Below are 22,915 nucleotides of genomic sequence, written 5' to 3'. Positions count from 1 at the left end.
AGTATTAAAACTGTGTTTGTTGGACTTGTGTTAGGGTCAGATCCATTTGGCTCCACCTGGCCCCCAAACACCCTGCGTTGCTACACTAACTTTTAAATAAACCATTTTAATAATCTATTAAAACCTCATTATCAGAAATTGAATATAAATGTTACTGCTGGCAACTTACACTCCTAGATTGAGTTAATGTAGCGTTGTGTGTCCTGACAGATGGCATACTGTATTAAAGGCACCAAGTGTCGTTTTTATAAGTCAATTAAGTGCAGAGAAAGTGTTACCGATTTTTTTTAATTCTCTTGGACTGAGATACTTCTAAGTATTCATAAAAAGATGCAGATTATGCCTTTTCTATTATTTTCTTTCTTCCTTTGGAAAGCTTTATAGGCAAACTGGCCACCAACTGATACCTACAAAGGTCTGGTAGGGGGCATTACAGTCATTACATTCAAAGTTCATTAGATTCAAAACCTTGACTTGTGATATGAATTCAGATTATTTCATACACAATGTATTTTCAACACCAGTGTTTGTTTTCTTACTCATTGAGGTAGATTTTATTTCATGAAAATGGTACTTTGACCGTCAAGCGTTTCCGATCCCTCTCTAAGTAGTTACCATGTTGTAGATTGCCTACGTGGTGGTGAGAGTGTATAAGAGTTGGGCACAGGCCTCCTGCTGTACTGTTTCAGTCATGGCACTGTGACTTGCATCATTTCCCAACACACACGTGGTGTCCCCCTCCGTCTCACCCGTGTGTGAGCATACAGCTCTCCAATTAGTCAGGGAGTGCCAACTTGAGGCAGCGAGGCTGCTTAATTAAGTTCCCCTCACTGTGAGCATTTTAGCAATGCCTCATCACATTCTCAACCCTGCTATGAGTCTGTGTTTCACCTTTGACCACTCTTTCCCTCCCTCCCTCCCCCTTACCTCCTCCCTCCCTCTCCCTCCCTTTTTCCACCTCAGCCCAAACCACAATCGTAGGTCTTTTCTACCACAACATGCACAACTACTACAGAGAGATCAGCCCACTCAGGACCAGGTAAGGGGGATGGGAGGACACATTAAAAGCCCTGATCATACCAAACAGGAATGCTCTGTGTAGGAATTATGAATCACTTAAATGTGTGATATAAAGTTATCCTGACCAAACACAGTACAGTAGACAGCACTGTTTAAAGTAAGTTTAGAGCCTGCAAAAAGGAATATAATATTCTCATTTACAAGCATTCAGAAGAGGCTTGAGGTTGTCAAAGCATCTGTTTGGGGACCAATCAGAAAAGGATGCAATAAAGTAAATAGTTTACTTTGCACGCCTTGCAATTAAGAATTACAGTCATTGAGAAGAAGTGATCTCAGAGGATCTAAGGGATGTTATAGCGATAAGTGCTCTGAGCATCAGCCAGGATCACTTCCTGTGTGTCCGTGGTGGTCCCCTGGCGGAGTGGCGCCCTGTTTCCTGTTGTCCGTAACAGATCATGCCTGGGGCCATTCCTTATCAGCCTCCAACCAGGCTATCTCTCATCTCACCACTTAACCGCCACTGGCTGATACACCCTGCCGTTAACTTCATACAGGAACTTGGCCACACACTTCTTTTCCCAATAATAGGCAAAGCATATTACGATAATTCTGTGAAATAAATATTTTACATGAATTTGATTAAAGTAATTTGGTGGTCTAAGCGTAAACAATCTTGTTTGATATAAAACATGTAGTTACTGGCAGACATCATCAATAGCATAATTGCGTCTAGAAATAGAGCTTATTATGCTCAAGGAGTTGGACTTACTGTTGTGGCCCTCAGTACAGCAAATAGCTTTGACTGCCTCTGCAGAAATCCAGAATCTAAGGCTGCGTTTACACCGTTTACACAGGCAGCCCAATTCTGATATTTTGACCAATTATTGGCAAAAGATCTGATCTAATTGGTCAAAAGACCAATGAATGGCAACATATTACAATTGTGCCGACTGTGTAAACGCAGCCTAAAAGTCCTATGTGTAAGTGATACGGCACTTGGGATCAATCAGCTTCTGCTACAATATACTTTCTTCTAAACGAGTTTCTCAGTAAAACTGGATGACAATAATAAACACCCATGTTTACAAAGTAGAAAAGCAGTTTATTCAGGAAATTCCAATTGGTGTCAGTATGCCACCATTTTAGAAGGCATAACTTATTTACTTCACATTTGATGATTAGGTTAGTTCCTAATGGTTGTGTTTCACTCCCCAGTGGGTGAGAATGTCCGTCTGTATAATGATACGGGGTTGTTGCCTCTACAACCTACCGTCACTTACCTGTTGACCTCGAAAAGCTCCTGACGTAATGCTGTGTTTTCACTGTGATTGATGACATGACAGATGTTTCAGAGTCCCACTCTCCTGCTACTGTTCTGAGCCCTCTGTGACACTACTGTGTACATAAAACACCTCTCGTTGGTGTTAGTGACAAATCATCTCTCTCAGGATCAACGAGGCGGCTGATTTCAAAGACCATAAGATCCAGGTGGCCAGTTTCCTCATCTCACTGAAGGTGGAGCCATCACCTGCCCTGTCCGTCAACCTGTCTGGGGCTCCGCTCATCAAGATCGTCCTCACACACATCCTGGTAAGGGTACATACCAACACACACCGCCCAGAAGTGTATTGAATTACCAAGCTATGACGATGGATTACCATTTTACTGGCCATAAGAAACCATCTCTGTTATGAGTGAAGGACTTGAAAAATTGTGCTGGAAAACTGTTTGACAATGGTTCTTCAGAAATGTGCATCACAGTTGCTGGTTGCGGGATTGTTACCTTCGGAAGAAGGGTGTGACTTTGGCTAAGGAGTATCCCCTTTTGTATATTGTTTCTTTTTTTGTGGGGGAGGGGACTCAGTAGGGGACAGTCACTCAATTAGTTCATGTCAGCTAACTTTTTTTTGATTGGCAAGTTAGTCTAGCCTGCTATCTAACCTAGTAATCATGGTCGAATTACCAACTGGGGTCCCCCATTGATTTTGTTAGTCACTCTTTTTGTGGCCCCCATCAAAGTTCCCATCCCGGATCTATATCATTCCAAAGGCACTCAAAAATACCCCCCCCCCCCCCCCCCTGTTTTCCCTCACAGTATGTGAAAAGCTCAGTACTCACCAACACAAAAACAAAGGACATTTCTTTTTGTTTCCATTAGTCCCAACCTCTTCATTTTCCTTAGCAAAGCATGATGCTTCCTGAAAGAAAAGTGATTATCAACATTTGAACTGTAGGCTTTGTGCACTTTGCCTTTCTGCTTTGTGGCAGGGATTTAGTGGAGAACGTTTTGCCAGCTTCTTTAGACCTCTCCCATGGCATTTGAAACCCATAATGAAAGTTAACTTAGAAAACGTGTATGGCAATTGTTAGCCCTACTGTAAATGCAGAAATGCAATAGAGAGCTCTATAGTCCATCCATAGAGTGATCTTAAGTCATCCACTTCAAGTCAAACAATTTTCCATAAACACTCAATAGTTGGAGAAGGGCAAAATGACCTCCAAAAGATAGCATCCAATAGTAATTTTATCCAATAATTTTTTACCAAAAATAAAATGTCATATTTTTCCATCAGCTAACATAAGTAGCCCCAGTCCATTTCACTTGTAGAGAATGTGCTTCCCCTGCCATGTGAGCTGCTCAGTTGAAAATATTCACTTGCTATTAAAGTGAATCACCATCAAAGGTATTTTTTTCCTTCCGTCTCTCTTAAGAGCACAAATTAAAACCATGCGGCTTTGTGAAACCATGGCAACGGGCTTTGTTTGCCTCCATTTTCCCATGGAAATAAATGTTTATGCTGCAAGGATCTGACTGGGGTCCTGTGACATGATTTTAGCAGACACCACAAGAGAGGGGAGAGTCTCTTGTATTTTGAAGTGCTGGAGATGCATTTCAGTGCTCTTTCATCTTGATTCAAGGTGTTTCTATTTACACTCACTTACACTGCCTTACCGCTTGTTGTTATGGTGACAAAATAAAGTTGTGATAAAGCAATGGTTTTCACAGAAATTAACATTGGTCATGTGACGGGAATAGTTTGGACCTCAACTCCAGTGACACCAAATATTTTATGACAAATTACCGTACAGTATTTGATTTTGGTTTTTGACTTGGGTGCCAACACCTAACGTAAGACAATAGCTGAGACTTATGTTCAGAAGTTGCATACCTCACACATCACTTTTTGGCTGTAACCTTAACCATGAAAAAAAGTAAATATGCTATTACTGGTCTGTTGTGAGCCGGAGGATAGATTCAGGCCAAAAGTGACTGACTATTTTGGGAATTTTGATGTCTTTGGGAGCTGGTGGATACTTATCACCCTCCAAACTAGGAGAGAGGGAGAACTGCTCACCCACTATGTGGAAGACCTTTCCCATCATTGTTCACTCCGCTTTTTACTGCCTGTCCAAGTCCACTCCCTAATGACTTCCCGTGGCGTGCCTCCATTGCTCAGGGGTAGCTTAATGATTTGTGATGGACACTTCTGTTTTCCCAACGCTTTTAGCCAGCAAGAGGAGAGAGAGACATCTAGTCACTTTATTAAAGTCTGAGCAGGGTAATTGTGTCAGCAGCAGCATAGTCCTGTCAGCTCCCCCATATTTCACCATCCTGGTCATGGTGCCATGGTAACAACAGATCCGGTGTATTAGTAACACTGTAGTACAGGGATCATCAACTAGATTCAGCCGCGGGACGATTTTTGGTCGGGGGCTGGAACATAATTACAAATAATTTGTAAACTGAAAATTGACTGCAAGAAGCCCAAACAGGTATAATATTTGACTAAAACATAATAATTTCAAACCTTGCTTACATTTGTATACGATCACGTCTCTTTGTAGTGCTTTGTGTGGGCAAGTAGTTTGCTGATGTCAATGTTGTGAACAGAGTGCCTCATGGTGGCAGTGGGGTTATGGTATGGGAAGGCATAAGCTACAGACGACAAACACAATTTTATCGATGTAAATTTGAATGCACAGAGATACCATGACGAGATCCTGAGGCCCATTGTCGTGCCATTCATCCAAATAAACCAAAAAATAATAAAAAGTAGCACAATAAAACAACAATAACAAGGCTATATACAGGGGGTACCAGTACTGAGTCAATGTGCGGGGGTACAGGTTAGTTGAGGTAATTTGTACATGTAGGTAGGGTGAAGTGACTATGCATAGATAATAAACAGCGAGTAGCAGCAGTGTACAAAACAAATGGAGGGGAAGGAGGGGTGTCAATGTAAATAGTCTGGTGGTCATTTGATGAAATGTTCAGCAGTCTTATGGCTTGGGGGTAGAAGCTGTTAAGGAGCCTTTTGGTCCTAGACTTGGTGCTCCGGTACAGCTTGCCGTGCTGTAGCAGAGAGAACAGTCTATGACTTGGGTGACTGGAGTATCTGACAATTTTATGGGCTTTCCTCTGACACCGCCTATTATATAGGTCCTGGATGGCAGGAAGCTTGGCCCCAGTGATGTACTGGGTCATACGCACTACCCTCTGTAGCGCCTTACGGTCAGATGCCGAGCAGTTGCCATACCAGTCGGTGATGCAACCGGTCAGGATGCTCTCGATGGTGCAGCTGCAAAAGTCTTTGACTTTTATCAAATCTTTTCAGTTTCCTGAGGGGGAATAGGTTTTGTTGTGCCCTCTTCACAACTGTCTTGGTGTGTTTGGACCATGATAGTTCATTGGTGATGAGGACACCAAGGAACTTAAAACTCTCGACCCGCTCCACTACAGCCCCGTCGATAATAATGGGTGCATGTTCGGCCCGCCTTTTCCTGTAGTCCACGATCAGCTCCTTTATCTTTCTCACGTTGAGGGTGTGGTTGTTGTCCTGGCACCACACTGCCAGTTCTCTGACCTCCTCCCTATAGGCTGTCTCATCGTTGTCGGTGATCAGGCCTACCACTGTTGTGTCGTCAGCAAACTTAATGATGATCTTCGAGTCGTGTTTGGCCACGCAGTCATGGGTGAAAGGGAGTACAGGAGGGGACTAAGTACACACTCCTGAGGGTCCCCAGTGTTGAGTATCAGCGTAGCAGACTTGTTTTTGCATACTCGTACCACCTGGGTGTGGCCCATCAGGAAGTCCAGGATCCAGTTGCAGAGGGAGGTGTTTAGTCCCAGGTTCCTTAGCTTAGTGATGAGCTTTATGGGCACTATGGTGTTGAACGCTGAGCTGTAGTCAATGAACAGCATTCTCACATGTACCTTTTGTCCAGTTAGGAAAGAGCAGTGTGGAGTGCGATAGAGATTGCATCATCTGTGGATCTGTTGGGGCGGTATGCGAATTGGAGTGGGTCTAGGGTGTCCGGGAGGATGCTGTTGATGTGAGCCATGACCAGCCTTTCAAAGCACTTCATGGCTATCGACATGGGTGCTACGGGGCGGTAAAACATTTAGGCAGGTTACCTTCTCTTCCTTGGTCACAGGGACTATGGTGGTCTGCTTGAAACATGTAGGTATTACAGACTTGGTCAGGGAGAGGTTGAAAATGTCAGTGAAGACACTTGCCAGTTGGTCCGTGCTTTGAGTACACGTTCTGGTAATCCGTCTGGCCCCGGGCTTTGTGAATGTTGACCTGTTTAAAGATCTTGCTCACATCAGCTACGAGAGCGTTATCACACCGTCATCCAGAACAGCTGGTTTTCTTATGCATACTTCAGTGTTGCTTGCCTCGAAGTGAGCACAAAAGGCATTTAGCTCGTCTGGTAGGCTCGCATCAATGGGCAGCTCCCATCGGGGCTTCCCTTTGTAGTCCATAATAGTTTTCAATCCCTGCCACATCCGACAAGCGTCAGAGCCAGTGTAGTAGGATTTATTTATTGACACTTTGCTTGTTTGATGGTTCGTCTGAGGGCATAGCAGGATTTCTTACAAGCGTCCAGATTAGTGTCCCGCTCCTTGAAAGCGGCAGCTCTAGCCTTTAGCTTGATGCGATTGTTGCCTATAGTCCATGGCTTCTGGTTGGGATATGTACGTACGGTCACTGTGGGGACAACGTCGTCGATGCACTTATTGATGAAGCCGATGACTGAGGTGGTGTACTCCTCAATGCCATTGGATGAATCCTGGAACATATTCCAGTCTGTGCTAGCAAAACAGTCCTGGAGCGTAGCATCCGCGTCATCTGACCACTTCCGTATTGAGTGAGTCACTGATACTTCCTGCTTTAGTTTTGGCTTGGTAGCAGGAATCAGGAGGATAGAATTATGGTCAGATTTTCCAAATGGAGGGTGGGGGAGAGCTTTGTATGCATCTCTGTGTGTGGAGTAAAGGTGGTCTATCATTTTTTTTCCTCCGGTTGCATATGTGACATGCTGGTAAAAATGTGGTAAAACTGATTTGAGTTTGCCTGCATTAAAGTCCCCAATCACTAGAAGCGTCACTTCTGGATGACCATTTTCTTGTTTGCTTATGGCCTTCTAGAGTTGGTTGAGTGCGGTCTTAGTGCCAGCATTGGTCTGTGGTGGTAAATAGACGGCTACGAATAGTATAGATGAGAACTCTCTTGGTAGATAGTGTGGTCTACAGCTTATCATAAATGACTCTACCTCAGGCGAGCAATACCTCAAGACTTCTTTAATATCAGACATCGCGCACCAGCTGTTATTGACAAATAGACACACACCCCCACCCCTCGTCTTACCAGACGTAGCTTCTCTGTTCTGCTAGTGCATGGAAAATCCCGCCAGCTCTATATTATAAATGTCGTCGTTCAGTCATGACTCAGCGAAACATAAGATATTACAGTTTTTAATGTCCCGTTGGTAGGATAATCTTAATTGTAGGTCATCAATTTTATTTTCCAATGATTGCACGTTAGACAGTAGGACGGATGGAAGTGGGAGCTTACTCGCTCGCCTACGGATTCTCAGAAGGCAGCCCGATCTGTGCTCCCTTTTCCTCCGCTTTTTCTTCACGCAAATGACACAGATTTGGGCCTGTTCCCGGGAAAGCAGTGTATCCTTCTCGTCGGACTCGTTAAAGGAAAAAGCTTATTTCAGTTCGCGGTGAGTAGTCGCTGTCCAGAAGTTATTTTCGGTCAGAAGAGAAGGTAGCAGCAACATTATGTAGAAAATAAGTACAAAAAAAGTACAAACAACGCAAAAAAACTAACAAGATAGCAAAGTTGGTTAGGAGCATGTAAAACGTCAGCCATCGTCTTCGGCGCCGTCTTCGGCACCATGTTAATGCAGTGGTTCCCAACCTTTTTCGGTTAATGTACCACCAACTGAATGTTTCTATGCCTGGTGTACCCCTGAAGTACCCCCTCATGTGCTTTTTACTAGTAAATCTATGGTCTCATGAGTCTTCTCACGTACCCCTGTGGATAGGCCAAGTACCCGCAGGGGTCCTAGTATCCCTGGTTGGGAACCACTGTGATAATGCACGGCCCATGTTGCAAGGATCTGTAAACAATTCCTGGAAGCTGAAAATGTCCCAGTTCATCCATGGCCTGTATACTTACCAGACATGTCACCCATTGAGCATGTTTGGGATGCTCTGGATTGACGTGTAAGACAGCGTGTTCCAGTTCCCGCCAACCCATTGAGCATGTTTGGGATGCTCTGGATTGACGTGTAAGACAGTGTGTTCCAGTTCCCGCCAATATTCATCAACTTTTTACAACCATTGAAGACAATGTGGGGCAACAATCAACAGCCTTATCAACTCTTTGCGAAGGAGATGTGTCGCGCTGCATGAGGCAAAAGGTGGTCACAACAGATACTGACTGGTTTTCTGATCCACGCCCCTAAAAGGTATCTGTTACCAACAGATGCATACAGTATCTGTATTCCCAGTCATGTGAAATCCATAGTTTTGGGCCTAATTCATTTAATTTGACTGATTTACTTATATGAACTGTAACTCAGTGAAATTGTTGCATCGTGGGGGGCCAAATAAAACTACCCGCGGGCCAAATTCAGCCCTGGCCGCAAGTTGAGGAACCCTGTTGTAGTAGAACAACAACAGCCACTTACCTTCTGGTCTCGAACACAAACAGTAGACAACCTTTGACCATCCACCTCCTTTATTTCACATGGAGGACACCTGTCTTATGGGCTGAAAAAGTGACTTCATGAAACCTATTGCTGTGAATGACTAAAACTACATGCAATTAATTGACAGTGTCACTGACCAGTCGTAATGATCTATAATGACCTTGTGTTATGGCTATTAGCATCGTTCACAAGGTAGTCCAAACAGGTCTGAGCGGATGGCCAGTGAATCTGACCTTGCATCCATGATTGATAACCTGTGAGCTCAGAGCCTCATTAAACATCTAGTGAGGTCATGTCATTCCAGAGCTAACTGGCTATATCGTATCTGTCTGGTCCAAGGTGACGCCACGCCAGCCAACAGGGTTCTGGGGAGCAGCTCCGATACGGAGCGAAGGTGTTATCAGGTCTGCCAGAAGCCCATGAGCTTTCTCACGCTATTCTGCGCTGTTGCTGATTGGGCCTTGGCTCCAACCGTGATTTATTAGCTCTGTCCGATGTGGGTCTAGCGTGGGAGGGTCAGCGGAGAGGAGAGAGGGGTACTGGGGTCCGTAGTTAAACATTAATACATACATAAAACCCCCACTCCTCCTCCTCCTCTTCGCTCAAAGCATCACACTGATGGTATGAGGTAAAGAAATGGAAAGTGTGATTTCACGGAATGCCGGTGTTGCTCAGAGTCAAAATTGAAAGGATTAAAAAAAGGTTTTGACAAGCAGGACTTGAGTTTACAGGCCAATAAAACTGTGTTTTGGAGTGGCGGCGGCAGCTCCATGAGAGAGACTGTGGGGAGCGGAGGAATGGAGAGGAAGTAGTGTAGGAGCGCTGGTGGCCTCTGTCTGTCTCTCCCAGAACTGACCCACACATTCATACTGTACTGCAGCAGCCACTTTTATCAGGTGCTGGAATGAAAGAGCTAGTATGAATGCGCAGTGTCATATTGACTGCATTTTATAGATCTTGCTTTTGCCCTGTAATTGATCACATTTTTATCCACCTGCTGTATGTCTGCTTAATTAAAAAAGGGGGTGTGAGGATGAGAGAGTGTTTGGAGGGGAGAGCAGGCTAGTGATTGCAAGTCGAGTAGACTTTCAGGAGCTTCCAAATAAGGGTGGAATTAATTATTAATCAAGAACTGGGAAAATAAACCCACCGAAACCTTTTTTAAGAACCCTGATACCCAATATTTTTTAAACAAGTAAGCCAAAGATGGTATCAGTCGTCTCTGCCACAAGCAGTCTTTATTGCCCGTTTTTATAACTCCCAGTACACATCCAACCCAAACCCTGTGGGTGAGTCTCTCTCTTTCTTTCACTCGCTCTCTCCTTTTCTTCTTTCTTTCTTTCTCTCTCTCTTTCTTTTTCCCTTTCTCTCACTCTCTCTCTCTTTCTCTCCCTCGCACACAGACTTGCTTAAACATTTGGGCCAGCTCGCTGATCAATCGCAGATGGAGGTCTGGCGATTGCTATCCTCCTCTTGCCAGGAGCTTTGCATTGAGGGTCTCTCTTTCCCCCACCCTATTTTCTCTCTCTCTCCCCCTTGCGCTGTTCCCCTTCCCCAAAGTTACTCAAATGGAACTTCCTTTTAATTTCCTGGTGCAAAAGAGAAAGTGACGGTGTGGCGCATATTTCAAGGAAAAATTCACCCATTTTGAATGTTATATAGTCTTTGCGATGTTCTATCGATTCCCGGGGTAATTTCATGTTTTCATGTCTATCTAAGCTGTTGCCGTTCAAGCAGGCAGAAATACAACCAGTATGACGAGTTTTGCATGATGCAACACATGAAATGGCCCAGGGAATCGATAGAACATCGCTCAGAGATACACAAAAACTATATAACATTGAAAATGTCTGAATCTTTCCTTTAAGTAACATTCTCCCATATTAACACTCAATGAAAATACCAATATCTCAGAATAAGCTTGGTGTAGTGTGATTGTTTTATCCCAGCAAGGCCAGCATATAATTTTTAAAAAATGCCATATTATTTTGTAATCAAGGATATTGCAATATAACTAGAGTGAGCTTGTTAGACTTCCAGATCTTGGCCTCCTGCCCTATCAAAACAAAATGGCAACTTCCAGCGTTTAATTGGCTTCACTTTTCTTCACACTTATCAACACTTACATAGTTGTTTTGTGTATACCTTGGAGGCTCAACTCAGACCACAGCTGCAAGCCTTACATTTCCCCTGATATCATGACCTCACTCTGCTCTGGGCCAGTTTTGTTGTGAAGCTATGCTCAGATGTTTCCTTCACTGTCCTTGCTATCTGGGCTCCTTGGGACATCCCTACCACATTGAAGTTGACATTTAAAATGGTTAAGGTTATGGTTAGACTAAGGGTAGGGGTTAGGATTTAGGGTAGGGGTTAGGGTAGGGACAGCCCAAGGATTCCGGATGGCACTAACCGTTCCTCCACATCCTCTAAATTAGTTGGTGTGTCTGACACCATGGAACTTCATATCATAGCAATATTACCGGTTTATTAAGCCCAAACTGTCCTGGGGTTAGCTCAGACCCACCAATTAAAAGTGGATCCCAGTCTGAAATAATATCATAACAGATCCCAAGTCAGTGATGTGTGACTAAAGATCTGCTGTGATCCTAAAATCCTGTGATCCTGTGCTGAGTGCTTTGGTCCATTGTGCCTGCTGGACTGGATAGTGTTTCACTGCACCTCTGTGTGCCTGTCCCAGACATAGAGCAATAAAGTGTTTCCTTTTGTGGCTAATTTTAACTACAGTAAGTGTTGCCATGGGGAGATGCATATGTTTGCACTTTCTACATGTTATATAGTGGAACCAGACACCGGGTTTAGCTCTACCTGAACTCTCCTGTCTATTAAAATACTAAGGCAACAAAGGAAGTTCATTCATGTTTTTTTGGTGTAATGGTGTAGCTGATGTAGTTTGAGTTTCAATGCTCTCATTGTCTCTGCAGACGGTTGTGCTGTTAGACTAGTTTTCAGTGGCTGAAGATTGTATCTGTCCCACACCACACACCTCAGAGTAATTCTAAATTACACCCTGTCTCTCTCCATCTCTCGATTAGATTGCTATGTCGAAACGTGGGGAAATTGAAAAGATATGGGTGACTTTATCTTTGTGTTTTACATAAGACACGAATTTCAAGGCTCGGTGCTGTCAAAAACGTGATTTTTCTGTGTTTTATATATATTTCCCCACTATAATTTTGGAATAATACTGTGAACATTTTGAAAATGATGTTGTCCTTATAGTGTAAGAACTGTTTGATTAGACCGCCTGAAATTTCAGCCTGTTTTTGTGGGATGGAGTTTTGGCCTGTCTGGTGACATCAACAGGTGGTAAATTAGTTAATAGACCAATAAGAAAGAGAGTTTCAAACCTCTCTGCTAACAACGGCTAGTTTTAGATTTCCCCGCCCCACTTAGACCACTCCCAGACAGTCCTAGCAAAATTATTTATTGAGAAATTGTTCTTTGCTTGTGACCATTTTCATTTAAAACAATCACAGTAAGGTACTTAATTGTTAACCAGAATTTATTTGATATTGAGATAAAAATAGCTGTAAATGTATTGTCCACAATATTTATTTAGACTGCATTGCATTTGAAATAAGTCTTACTACCACTAGCACTGCCAGCCCAGAGAATGTGGGTTAGTGTGGTAGAGCTGGACAGTGTGTAGAGGGAGTTTGTGTGTTAGTCCGCTATTTGGCTGTACGTTAGAGAACATATGGTGGTGTTGGGCTTAGTTTTGATGGACAGGTAGTGTCATGGTTGCTGTACAGTATATACAGTATTCCTGTATCAATGTGTCAGAATCACTGCATTGAAGCCTACAAGAGGTCCACATGAGAGTGAGCCACCATCCATACGCCCTTCCCTCTTTTTCTGTGCTTTATTTAACTCCGTCTTAGAACCAGCTGTCCAAAGCTAGTATTCAATTTGGCCTGGAATAGTCTGATGTCTTTGGATTTGAGAAGGCGTGTCCTGTCAGTGGTTGGGGAGGTTAGTTCAACCACAGAGAGGGCTTGACATCCAGCTCTGGCAATCATGGGAGGTCTGAAAGATGCCGCAGTACAGAGAGGAGCTCGAAGAGTTTGGTGGGTATGTCATGTAGGGGGCTTATATGCAGATGTTATGTGTGAGAGTTTGTATTTTTACCTCGTCATTCTGTCCATGGACATTGTGAGATTGTCTTCAAAGACGTCAAGCTTTGCATTGACATTAACTAGCTAAAGCACAACATTTGTTCATATGACCAGAATAGACATATCAGAATGTAGCCGGTATTTATCCTGTTGGCAGGGCAGACGTGGAAGGCCATTCTTTCACCATGACGACAGATGGGGGGGGCTATTCGTTAATCACCAGCATATGCCACTCATCCCTGAAGCATAATACTCCCTACGAATCTCCCCCAAATGTTGTTATGCAACATGCTGCCACATGATAGGCGTGTTGTCATGATGTCATGGCAGCTGAAAAATACCCCGTTCACCCTTAAAGAGTTGCATAATCATTAACTATACTCCTTACTGAGCTGCAGGATTCTCGATCCATACTATATTGTATGCCCTGATTCAATGATTAGTTGGATGTCACTGGTCTCTCATTGTTTGTGATGTAGGCCTAGTGGGTTGACAGAACAGTTGAGACAAACTGCTTTCTTCACTAGTCATTTAATGATCTCTGAGGAAAGAGAGAGGGGAACTACAGTAGTGTACTACTATCTGTGTCTCTTACTCCCTTTCTCTCACTCTCACTCTGTCACTTATTCTCTGCCTCCCTCTGGCAGTCTCATTCTCTTCTTTTTTCACTCAATCTGCCTTTCAGTCTCTGTCTCTGTCTTTCTCTCTCTCCTCCGTTCTCTGTCTCTTTCTCTCTGACTGTTTCTCTGTCTCTGTCTTTCTCTCTCCTCCGCTCTCCTTCTCTTCCTCAGAGGAGGTTTGAAGTGATTTCCAAGGCTAATTTTGCTAGCCCTCTGTTGTTAATAAATTGATGGAGCGGAGCTCTCTTTCCTGGCAGACGGTGAGGCTGCAGGGCACCAGGGAGACGAGGGAGCAGTGGCAGGCGCGCACACACAGACACACAGACACACAGACACACACACACACACACACACACACACACACACACACACACACACACACACACACACACACAGACCAGATGACATCTCTCTCTCTCTCTCACTCCCTTTCTGCATTCTAACACTGAGGAGAGACTCAACTCCACATCACTCTCTCTACTCTCCCCAGATATAGGCTCAGAAACACCCAACGGACATGTCAGAACAACAACCACTGTGTCGCCACAGAGACATTGTGACTGAATAATACCACATCTCCCATCTGTGACTGTCCGTTTCGTCAGTGTGCTTTTCAACGTGGGTCTGGTCCATGTCAGAGCTTGTAACATTTTCCCTCTCCGTAATCACTCAATGTGGAAAATTAGTCCCCTAGTTCTCTCTCTAACATAATAGCATCAAAGTTTCAGCGATAGAAGAGAACAAATGTTCCAGAGTAAAGGAATGCCTGATGGCAGTGTATAATTGTTCTTTCTCTTCCTGAACTGTGAATGGATCCTAGTTGTACCTCACCCTCCCATCTGCTTCTATTTACACCCACCAAGAACCAGTGAGTTATTAAACCCCACAGGGCCCTGTAAACTCTCCCAGAGGGTCTCTCGCACCTCGTCAAAGACAGACGTTTCCCATGCTGATGGGCTGCATGTGTGCTGCTCTCAAGGCCTGTCTATGGAGCACACAGTCCTACACACGAGTCCTTTCTGTAGATAAAGCACAATGTTCAGGTGAGCAGCACACTGCTCTACACAGGGTGATCAAAGTACAGACAGCACAAGAGCACTTAGCTATTGTGTGAGTTAGGCGAAAATCACACACAAAATATATATACTATGAAGGCAAGAGTTTGGCCCATAGCTAACATTATAAGGTAATATGAAGCAGAGAGTGTATGGTAGGGCCAGGAAACAGACACATGCACAAGGCATCATGCCTCACGATCAGATTCACTCTCCCGCTCACTCACTTTTTCCAGAAGGGAATAGAGACAGTTCATCTCAACACTCTGATCTAATTTCTCCATTAAGGCCCAGGGAATAAGGTGGGTCTGCTGTAGATGTTACACCATGCCAGCCTATGAATACTTAGTTTTGTGTTGAAGAAAGATTGTATGGAGCGTTAGGGTGAACCTGAAACCATAGCCAGACCCTAATTACCACATTCCTTTAACCATTAGCTCACTGTCTCTGGGGTCTCCATTTAAATCTGATTAAAGGAATTATATGTAAAAAGTGAGTTACAATCAAATAAAATGACAGTAAGGAGTCTCACACAATGTAATAATCACCTTTGCTGCGCGGCTGAGCCTTTGTTATGATCTAGCTCGGGGGTGTCAAACCCGTCAGGGTGTCCAATACGGCCTGGGTGGTTTGGGTAAAAAAAAAAAGGGTATATATGTATACTGTATAGTGCCTTCAGAAAAGTATTCACACCCCTTTACTTTTTCCACATTTTGTTGTTTTACAGCTTGAATTTTAAATTGAATATTTTATGTGACCGGCCTACAGTACAAGCAATACCCCATAATGTCAAAGTGGAATTCAGTTTTTTTTTTTTTTTATGTTTTACAAATGTATTAAAAATTCAAATCTGAAATGTCTTGAATCAATAGGTACTCAACCCCTTTGTTATGGCAAGCCTAAATCATTTCAGGAGTAAAAATGTGCTTAACAAGTCACATAATAAGTTGCATAACTTAACATGATTTTTGAATGTCTACCTCATCTCTGTTCCCCGCACATACAATTATCTGTAAGGTCCCTCAGTAAAGCAGTGAATTTCAAACACAGATTCAACCACAAAGATCAGGGAAGTTTTCCAATGTCTCGCAAAAAGGGCACCTATTGGTAGATGGGTAAAAATAAAAAAGCAGACATTGAATATCCCTTTGAGCATGGTAAACTTATTAATTACACTTTGGATGGTGTATAATTACACCCAGTCACTACAAAGATACAGGTGTCCTTCCGAACTCAGTTGCCGGAGAGGAAGAAAGCTGCTCAGGGATTTCACCATGAAGCCAATGGTGACTTTAAAACAGTTACAGTTTCATGGCTGTGATATTAGAAACCTGAGGATGGATCAACAAAATTGTAGTTTCTCCACAATACTAACCTAATTGACAGAGTGAAAAGAAGGAAGTCTGTACAGAATAAAAAATATTCCAAAACATGCATCCTGTTTGCAACAGGGCACTAAAGTAATACTGCAAAAAATGTGGCAAAGCAATTCACTTTTTGTCTTGAATACAAAGTGTTATGTTTGGGGCAAATCCAATACAACACATTAATGTGTACCACTCTCGATATTTTCAAACATAGTGGTGGCTGGATCAAGTTATAGATATGCTTGTAATCATTAAGGACTGGTTAGTTTTTCAGGATAAAAAAGAAACGTAATGGAGCCAAGCACAGGCAAAATCCTAGAGGAATACCTGGTTCAGTCTTCTTTCCACTAGACACTGGGAGATTAATTCACCTTTCAGCAGGACAATAACCTAAAACACAAGGCCAAATCTACACTGGAGTTGCTTACCAGGAAGACAGTGAATGTTCCTGAGTGGCCAGTGACAGTTTTGACTTGAATCTACTTGAAAATCTATGGCAAGAACTTAAAATTGTTGTCTAGCAATGATCAACAACCAATGTGACAGAGATTGAAGAATTTAGAAATTAATAATGGGCAAATGTTGCACAATCCAGGTGTGGAAATCTCAGAGACTTACTCAGAAAGACTCATAGCTGTAATCGCTGACAAAGGTGCTTCTACAAAGTATTGACTCAGTGTGTGAATATTTTATAGATATTTCTGTATTTCATTTTCAATAAATTTGCAAAAATGTCTAAAAACATGTTTTCACTTCGTCATAATGGGGTATCGTATGTAGAAGGATGAGAAACATGTGTTTTAAACCATTTTGAATTCAGGCTGTAACACAACAAAATGTGGAATAAGTCAAGGGATATGAATACTTTCTGAAGTATATGTATGTATGTATGTATGTATGTATGTATGTATGTATGTATGTATGTATGTATGTATGTATGTATTAGAGGTCGACCGATTATGATTTTTCAATACCGATTCCGATTATTGGAGGACAAAAAAAAAGCCGATACCGATTAATCAGCCAATTAAAAAAGAAATATATATATGTATTTATATTTATATATATCATACACACATTTTAATAATAATGACAATTGCAACAATACTGAATGAACAATGAACACTTTTATTTTAACTTAATATAATACATAAATAAAATCTATTTAGTCTCAAATAACATGAGAACATATGTTAAAACGAACCACCAGCTTTCATGGGTCTTTAATATTCCCAGTTAAGAAGTTTTGGGTTGTAGTGCAGAAAGCAGAGCTTGTCTGCATGGTCCCCTGTCAGTCTGCTCCTCCGCGAAACACAGACCTTATTTGAAGTAGATCAAGACATTCTCTACTTTTATATGAATGGTAAAATAACGAAGGAACTCCTTTCAAGTTCAGCCGCAAGTTATTACAGGAATTATAACGCGTCGACTATTTCTCTCTTAACCATATACCTTTGACTAATCCGGAAACTATCACCTCGAAAACAAAACGTTTATTCCGTTCCGTATTTTATCTAACGGGTGGCATCCACGAGTCTAAATATTCCTGTTACATTGCACAACCTTCAATGTTATGTCATAATTACGTAAAATTCTGGCAAATTAGTTCGCAAAGAGCCAGGCGGCCCAAACTGTTGCATATACCCTGACTCTGCGTGCAATAAACGCAAGAGAAATTACACAATTTCACCTGGTTAATATTGCCTGCTAACCTGGATTTCTTTTAGCTAAATATGCAGGTTTAAAATTATATACCTGTGTATTGATTTTAAGAAAGGCATTGATGTTTATGGTTAAGTATACATTGGAGCAATGACAGTCATTGATTGATTGTTTTTTATAAGATAAGTTTAATGCTAGCTAGCAATTTACCTTAGCTTACTGCATTCGCGTAACAGGCAGGCTCCTCGTGGAGTGCAATGTAATCAGGTGTTAGAGCATTGGACTAGTTAACTGTAAGGTTGCAAGATTGGATCCCCCGAGCTGACAATGTTAAAAATCTGTGGCAGAACGTTCCTAGGCCGTCATTGAAAATAAGAATGTGTTCTTAACTGACTTGCCTAGTTAAATAAGATTAAATAAAGGTGTAAAAGAATATATAAATGTCACGACCGTCGTAAGGAGCGGACCAAAGCGCAGCGTGGTTTGATTACATTCTTCAATATTTTAATGAAGAACACTTAAACAAAAACCAACAAAACGAATAAGACGAACGTGACCGCTATATAGACACTGTGCTAACATGCAACATAACATAGACAATCACCAATAACCCACAATACAAAACAGGCTACCTAAATATGGTTCCCAATCAGAGACAACGCAAAACACCTGTCTCTGATTGAGAACCATATCAGGCCAAACACATAGAAATAGACAAACCAGACATACAACATAGAATGCCCACTCAGATCACACCCTGACCAAACAAAACATAAAACATACAAAGCAAACTATGGTCAGGGCGTGACAATAAAAAAGAAAATCGGAAATCGGCGCCCAAAATACCGATTTCCAATTGTTATGAAAACTTGAAATCGGCCCCGATTAATCGGCCATTACGATTAATCGGTCGACCTCTAGTATGTATGTATGTATGTATGTATGTATGTATGTATGTATGTATGTATGTATGTATGTGTAATGGGTCCTAGGTGTAGCTGGTGTAGAGTCAGGCGCTACAGATATGAGTAATCAAAGTACTTTTACTCAAAATGTCAATTAAACAAAGTAATACAAAATTCTAAATTAGTTTTTCCTTTGCCTCCAACCCCCTTCGATGTGTAGAACGGATGTGGGTGGGGCCAGGTCTACATAAGGGTGCAACTTTCAAAAAATCACAAAAGCTCTGACGAAGGTCGTGTGGCCAATACGTAAGCTTATTAAATATCGGTGATGCTATCAAGAGCAGTGTGCGGTTTCCTTTTTCCTTCATCTTGTTCAATTGTTGCCATGCACCTGCAAATTAGATTGCTCAGATGTGCGAGTGCCTTTTGAATTTTGTATAACTATTTTTCACTCCGCGCTCTGAAATCTTGTAAGTATACACAAAAGTAAAAGATGTACCACGCATTGTGCGAGTACCCTTTCATTCACACAAGAAGACGCCAATAAGATTCTTTTCCCTACCTCCAACATGGACAACCCCGTTCCACGCTCGACTGTCGAACTCAAAATCCAACTCCAGAGACTCCGAGAGAAAGAAACACGTTTGTTCCTGCATGGCACCACTCTTAGCGAGTATTGGCGCAACAAGCGCATTCCAAGAGGACTGAGAATACAGAAGGAGCCTACAATAGGGAAAAACGACAAAATGTTCGTTCAGCAATGGGGTGAAATGCTCAACAAATGCTCATTAGATTTAATGCTATTAATCGTGGAACATGTGTCGAATGAAGTGGCAGAAGTTAAAGTTAAGATTAGCGAACATGAGGCTATAATGAAGGAGATTCTAGGCCCTAATTTTACAGCCATAGACGACACGATCAAACAGTCCATTGGGAAATACAGAGACTCTCTACAAGCAACAAAGATCGAGAAATACCAGTGAGACACAGAGGACTACCAGCTCAACCAGGTGTACGCATGGGAAGGCCCAAGGACAGGAGCACGGAGAGGCCGACGGAGGGACGCACCGCTGATCGGGGGACGCAGATACGCAGCAGCGGGAGGACATGGAAACTTGGACACAGAGGCATCCACCGAGAGCGAATTCCCTACAGACAGTGACTCCAGCTACCATGGCACACAGTCTGTTTTTTTAGCCCGGAAGCAACAGAGGGCTCCACGAAAGAAAAGAAACGATGCAGGAGAGGCAAGCGGTCGAAGAGGAGACCAGGAACACAGGCCGTGGACACGGAGCTACAGCGGGACGCAGTAATTAACCTCTCCAAAAAAGACCTTACTGACGCTCAAGTCTCAGTCTTATCTAAGGGCCTCTCTTTTGTACCTACATGTACAGATAAACCATTCGATACGAAAGTAGATCTGTTTAAATTCTTTCGCAAGATTAAACTTAAGCATGTGTTTTCGCAAAACACTGATTCGGGAGCTAGTAACACATCAAAGAACTGGTACCCATTTTAAGCCCAAAAGCAAATTCTGTCCCATGGTTAACAACTCTTCGATTAATACCTATTGTAGGTTAGTCGAACAAGAAGCCATGTCAGTATATACGAGACAAACAAACCACATTCAGAAGAACCTCACTAGAACAGAAGAACTGGCACTCAATGAATTAATGAAAGATTCATCTTTGGTTATAAAACCTGCAGACAAGGGGGGTGCTGTGGTTGTTTTAGACTATGAAAAATATAAGGAAGATATTCAGAGACAACTCAGCAATGAACGTTTCTATAGAAAACTGAGTGTTGATCTCACACAGGTGTTCCAAAGGGATATATGCTCTAATCTGGAGCAAGCCGTATTAAACAACCTTATCTCAAAACCTGAATATGAGATCTTTACTGCAAATGTGCCATACGTCCATGCTTATACATTTTACCGAAATTACACAAACCTAAAACACAACAAGGCAACTATCCAGGCAGACCAGTGGTTGCAGGAATAGGCTCAATGCTAGAGCCATTGTCGAACTTTGTAGACTCTTTTATTAAATCTCATGTGCAATCATTGCCATCATATGTAAAAGACCCTTTAGACTTCGTAAACAAGATCTCACCAATAACGGGTTTAAAAGAAGACTGTATTTTGGTCACATTAGATGTGGAGAGTCTATATACCAGCATTCCCCATGTGGGGGGGCTGGCAGCACTAGCACACTATTTGGGAGACAGAGATACTAATGAATATCCACCAACAAACTGCATTCTAGAGCTGAATATGTTTTGACTTATAACTATTTCAGGTTTGATGATGAATACTATCTCCAAACGAATGGAACATCGATGGGCTCTACATTTGCTCCGAGCTATGCTAACCTCTATATGGGTCTTTTTGAAGAACGTTTTGTTAATAATGAAAACGAGAATCCATTTTTGAATAAAGTCCTGAAGTGGTATCGATATATTGAAGCCATTTTTTGTATATGGGAAGGAACTGAAGAAGAACTGTCAGATTTTATGGCACTACTCAATGACATTGACCCTAATCTCAAATTCCCTATTGAACGTGACACTCAACGTGTTCATTATCTCGATATGTGGATTGAGAAATCAAATGGAACCCTGTTTACAACTCTGTATAGAAAAGAAACGGACAGAAATACTCTATTACAGGATGACAGCTTCCACCCTGAGCCATTAAAAAGAGGACTTCCAAGAAGCCATTTTTTTAGACTGCGAGGATATGTCACAGAGGATTATCTAGAAAAAGCATGAGGTTTCTAAGAAGAGGCAATGTGTGGATGAAGCTCATAATTTGGCATTGGAAAAAACATGAGAAGAACTGCTACAAAAAAGACCTGCTAAAGCCAAAGAACACTCCGTAATGTTCACAACTACATATACTTTGAATTTGTGAAAAGTGGGAGATGCGGTCAAGAAACACTGGCATATTTTATCATCGGACCCAGCTTTGCCGGCTGAATTTAAATATCCACCACGTATTGTGTATAGGAGAGGTCGCAATTTACGCTATAAATTGGTTCATGCCAACTGCCAGCCACAAAACAAAATTAGCCAAGCTATTTTACGCCGTCTACCAAATGGTAGCTATAAATGCAGAGGATGCGCACAGTGCAACAATATGATGAAGTGTGAATATTTCTGACACCCACACACAGGAAAACGGTTCCAAATAAATGACATTATTACGTGTTCTACCACCCATGTTATTTACATTATTAAATGTCCATGTGGGCTCTGTTATGTCGGTAAAACCACCCGCTCTCTCAAAAGAATTAGTGAACATAAAAGTTAAATCAGGAGAAAGGACAGGGATTATCCAGTCGCTGTACATTTCAATGACCTGAAGCATGACATTTCCACCTTTAGATTTTGTGGCATAGAGAAAGTTAAGATATCAGACAGGGGAGGAGATATTAATAATACTCTGAGTAAAAGAGAATGTTTTGGGATTTTCACCCTCCAGACATTATTTCCTAAAGGACTTAATGATGAAATGCCTATGTATGTTATGTTGTGAATTTGAACATGAAATATGTGTCTCTTCTAGATTATTCTGACGTTTTTCGTATGATGTACCCAATGACTAATGAAAACTTGCTATGTCCTCATTGAGATTTTACAGACGTGTTCAATACGCCTTATTTATACAGTTTTGTAATATTTATGAAATGCATATTGTTATATTTGGTAGCACTTATTTGTTTTTCCTTTGCCTCCAACCCCCTTCGATGTGTAGAACGGATGTGGGTGGGGCCAGGTCTACATAAGGGTGCAACTTTCAAAAAAATCACAAAAGCTCTGACGAAGGCCGTGTGGCCGATACGTAAGCTTATTAAATATCAATTAAACAAAATAACAAATACACGTACACCATGACAGACCAAAAATACAAGAAACAATCACTCACAAAAAAACATGGGGGAACAGAGGGTTAAATACTGAAAAAGTAATTGTGGGATTGAATTCAGGTGTGTAAAACAAAGACAAACAAATGGAAAATGAAAAGTGGATCGGCGGTGGCTAGAAGGCCGGTGACGTCGACCGTCGAACGCCGCCCGAACAAGGAGAGGGACCGACTTCAGCGGAAGTCGTGACAGTATGTATGCATGAATGTATGTA

General features: G+C 42.1%; 1 protein-coding gene across 2 annotated transcripts in view; it reads left to right on the top strand.

The window, feature by feature from the left end:
• The window catches only part of LOC129826221 (adhesion G-protein coupled receptor D1-like), a 51,120-nt gene that overhangs the window by 10,658 nt on the left and 17,547 nt on the right, over positions 1 to 22,915 (top strand). For both annotated transcript variants that reach the window (XM_055886707.1, XM_055886706.1), the window contains 2 exons: positions 964 to 1,039; positions 2,469 to 2,610. In XM_055886707.1, the coding sequence (XP_055742682.1) occupies positions 964 to 1,039; positions 2,469 to 2,610 (218 nt within the window). The remainder of the gene's footprint in view (positions 1 to 963; positions 1,040 to 2,468; positions 2,611 to 22,915) is intronic.

Source organism: Salvelinus fontinalis, chromosome 28, assembly GCF_029448725.1.
Source record: "Salvelinus fontinalis isolate EN_2023a chromosome 28, ASM2944872v1, whole genome shotgun sequence".
Lineage (NCBI taxonomy): Eukaryota > Metazoa > Chordata > Actinopteri > Salmoniformes > Salmonidae > Salvelinus > Salvelinus fontinalis.
This window is presented reverse-complemented; position numbering and strand designations above follow the sequence as displayed.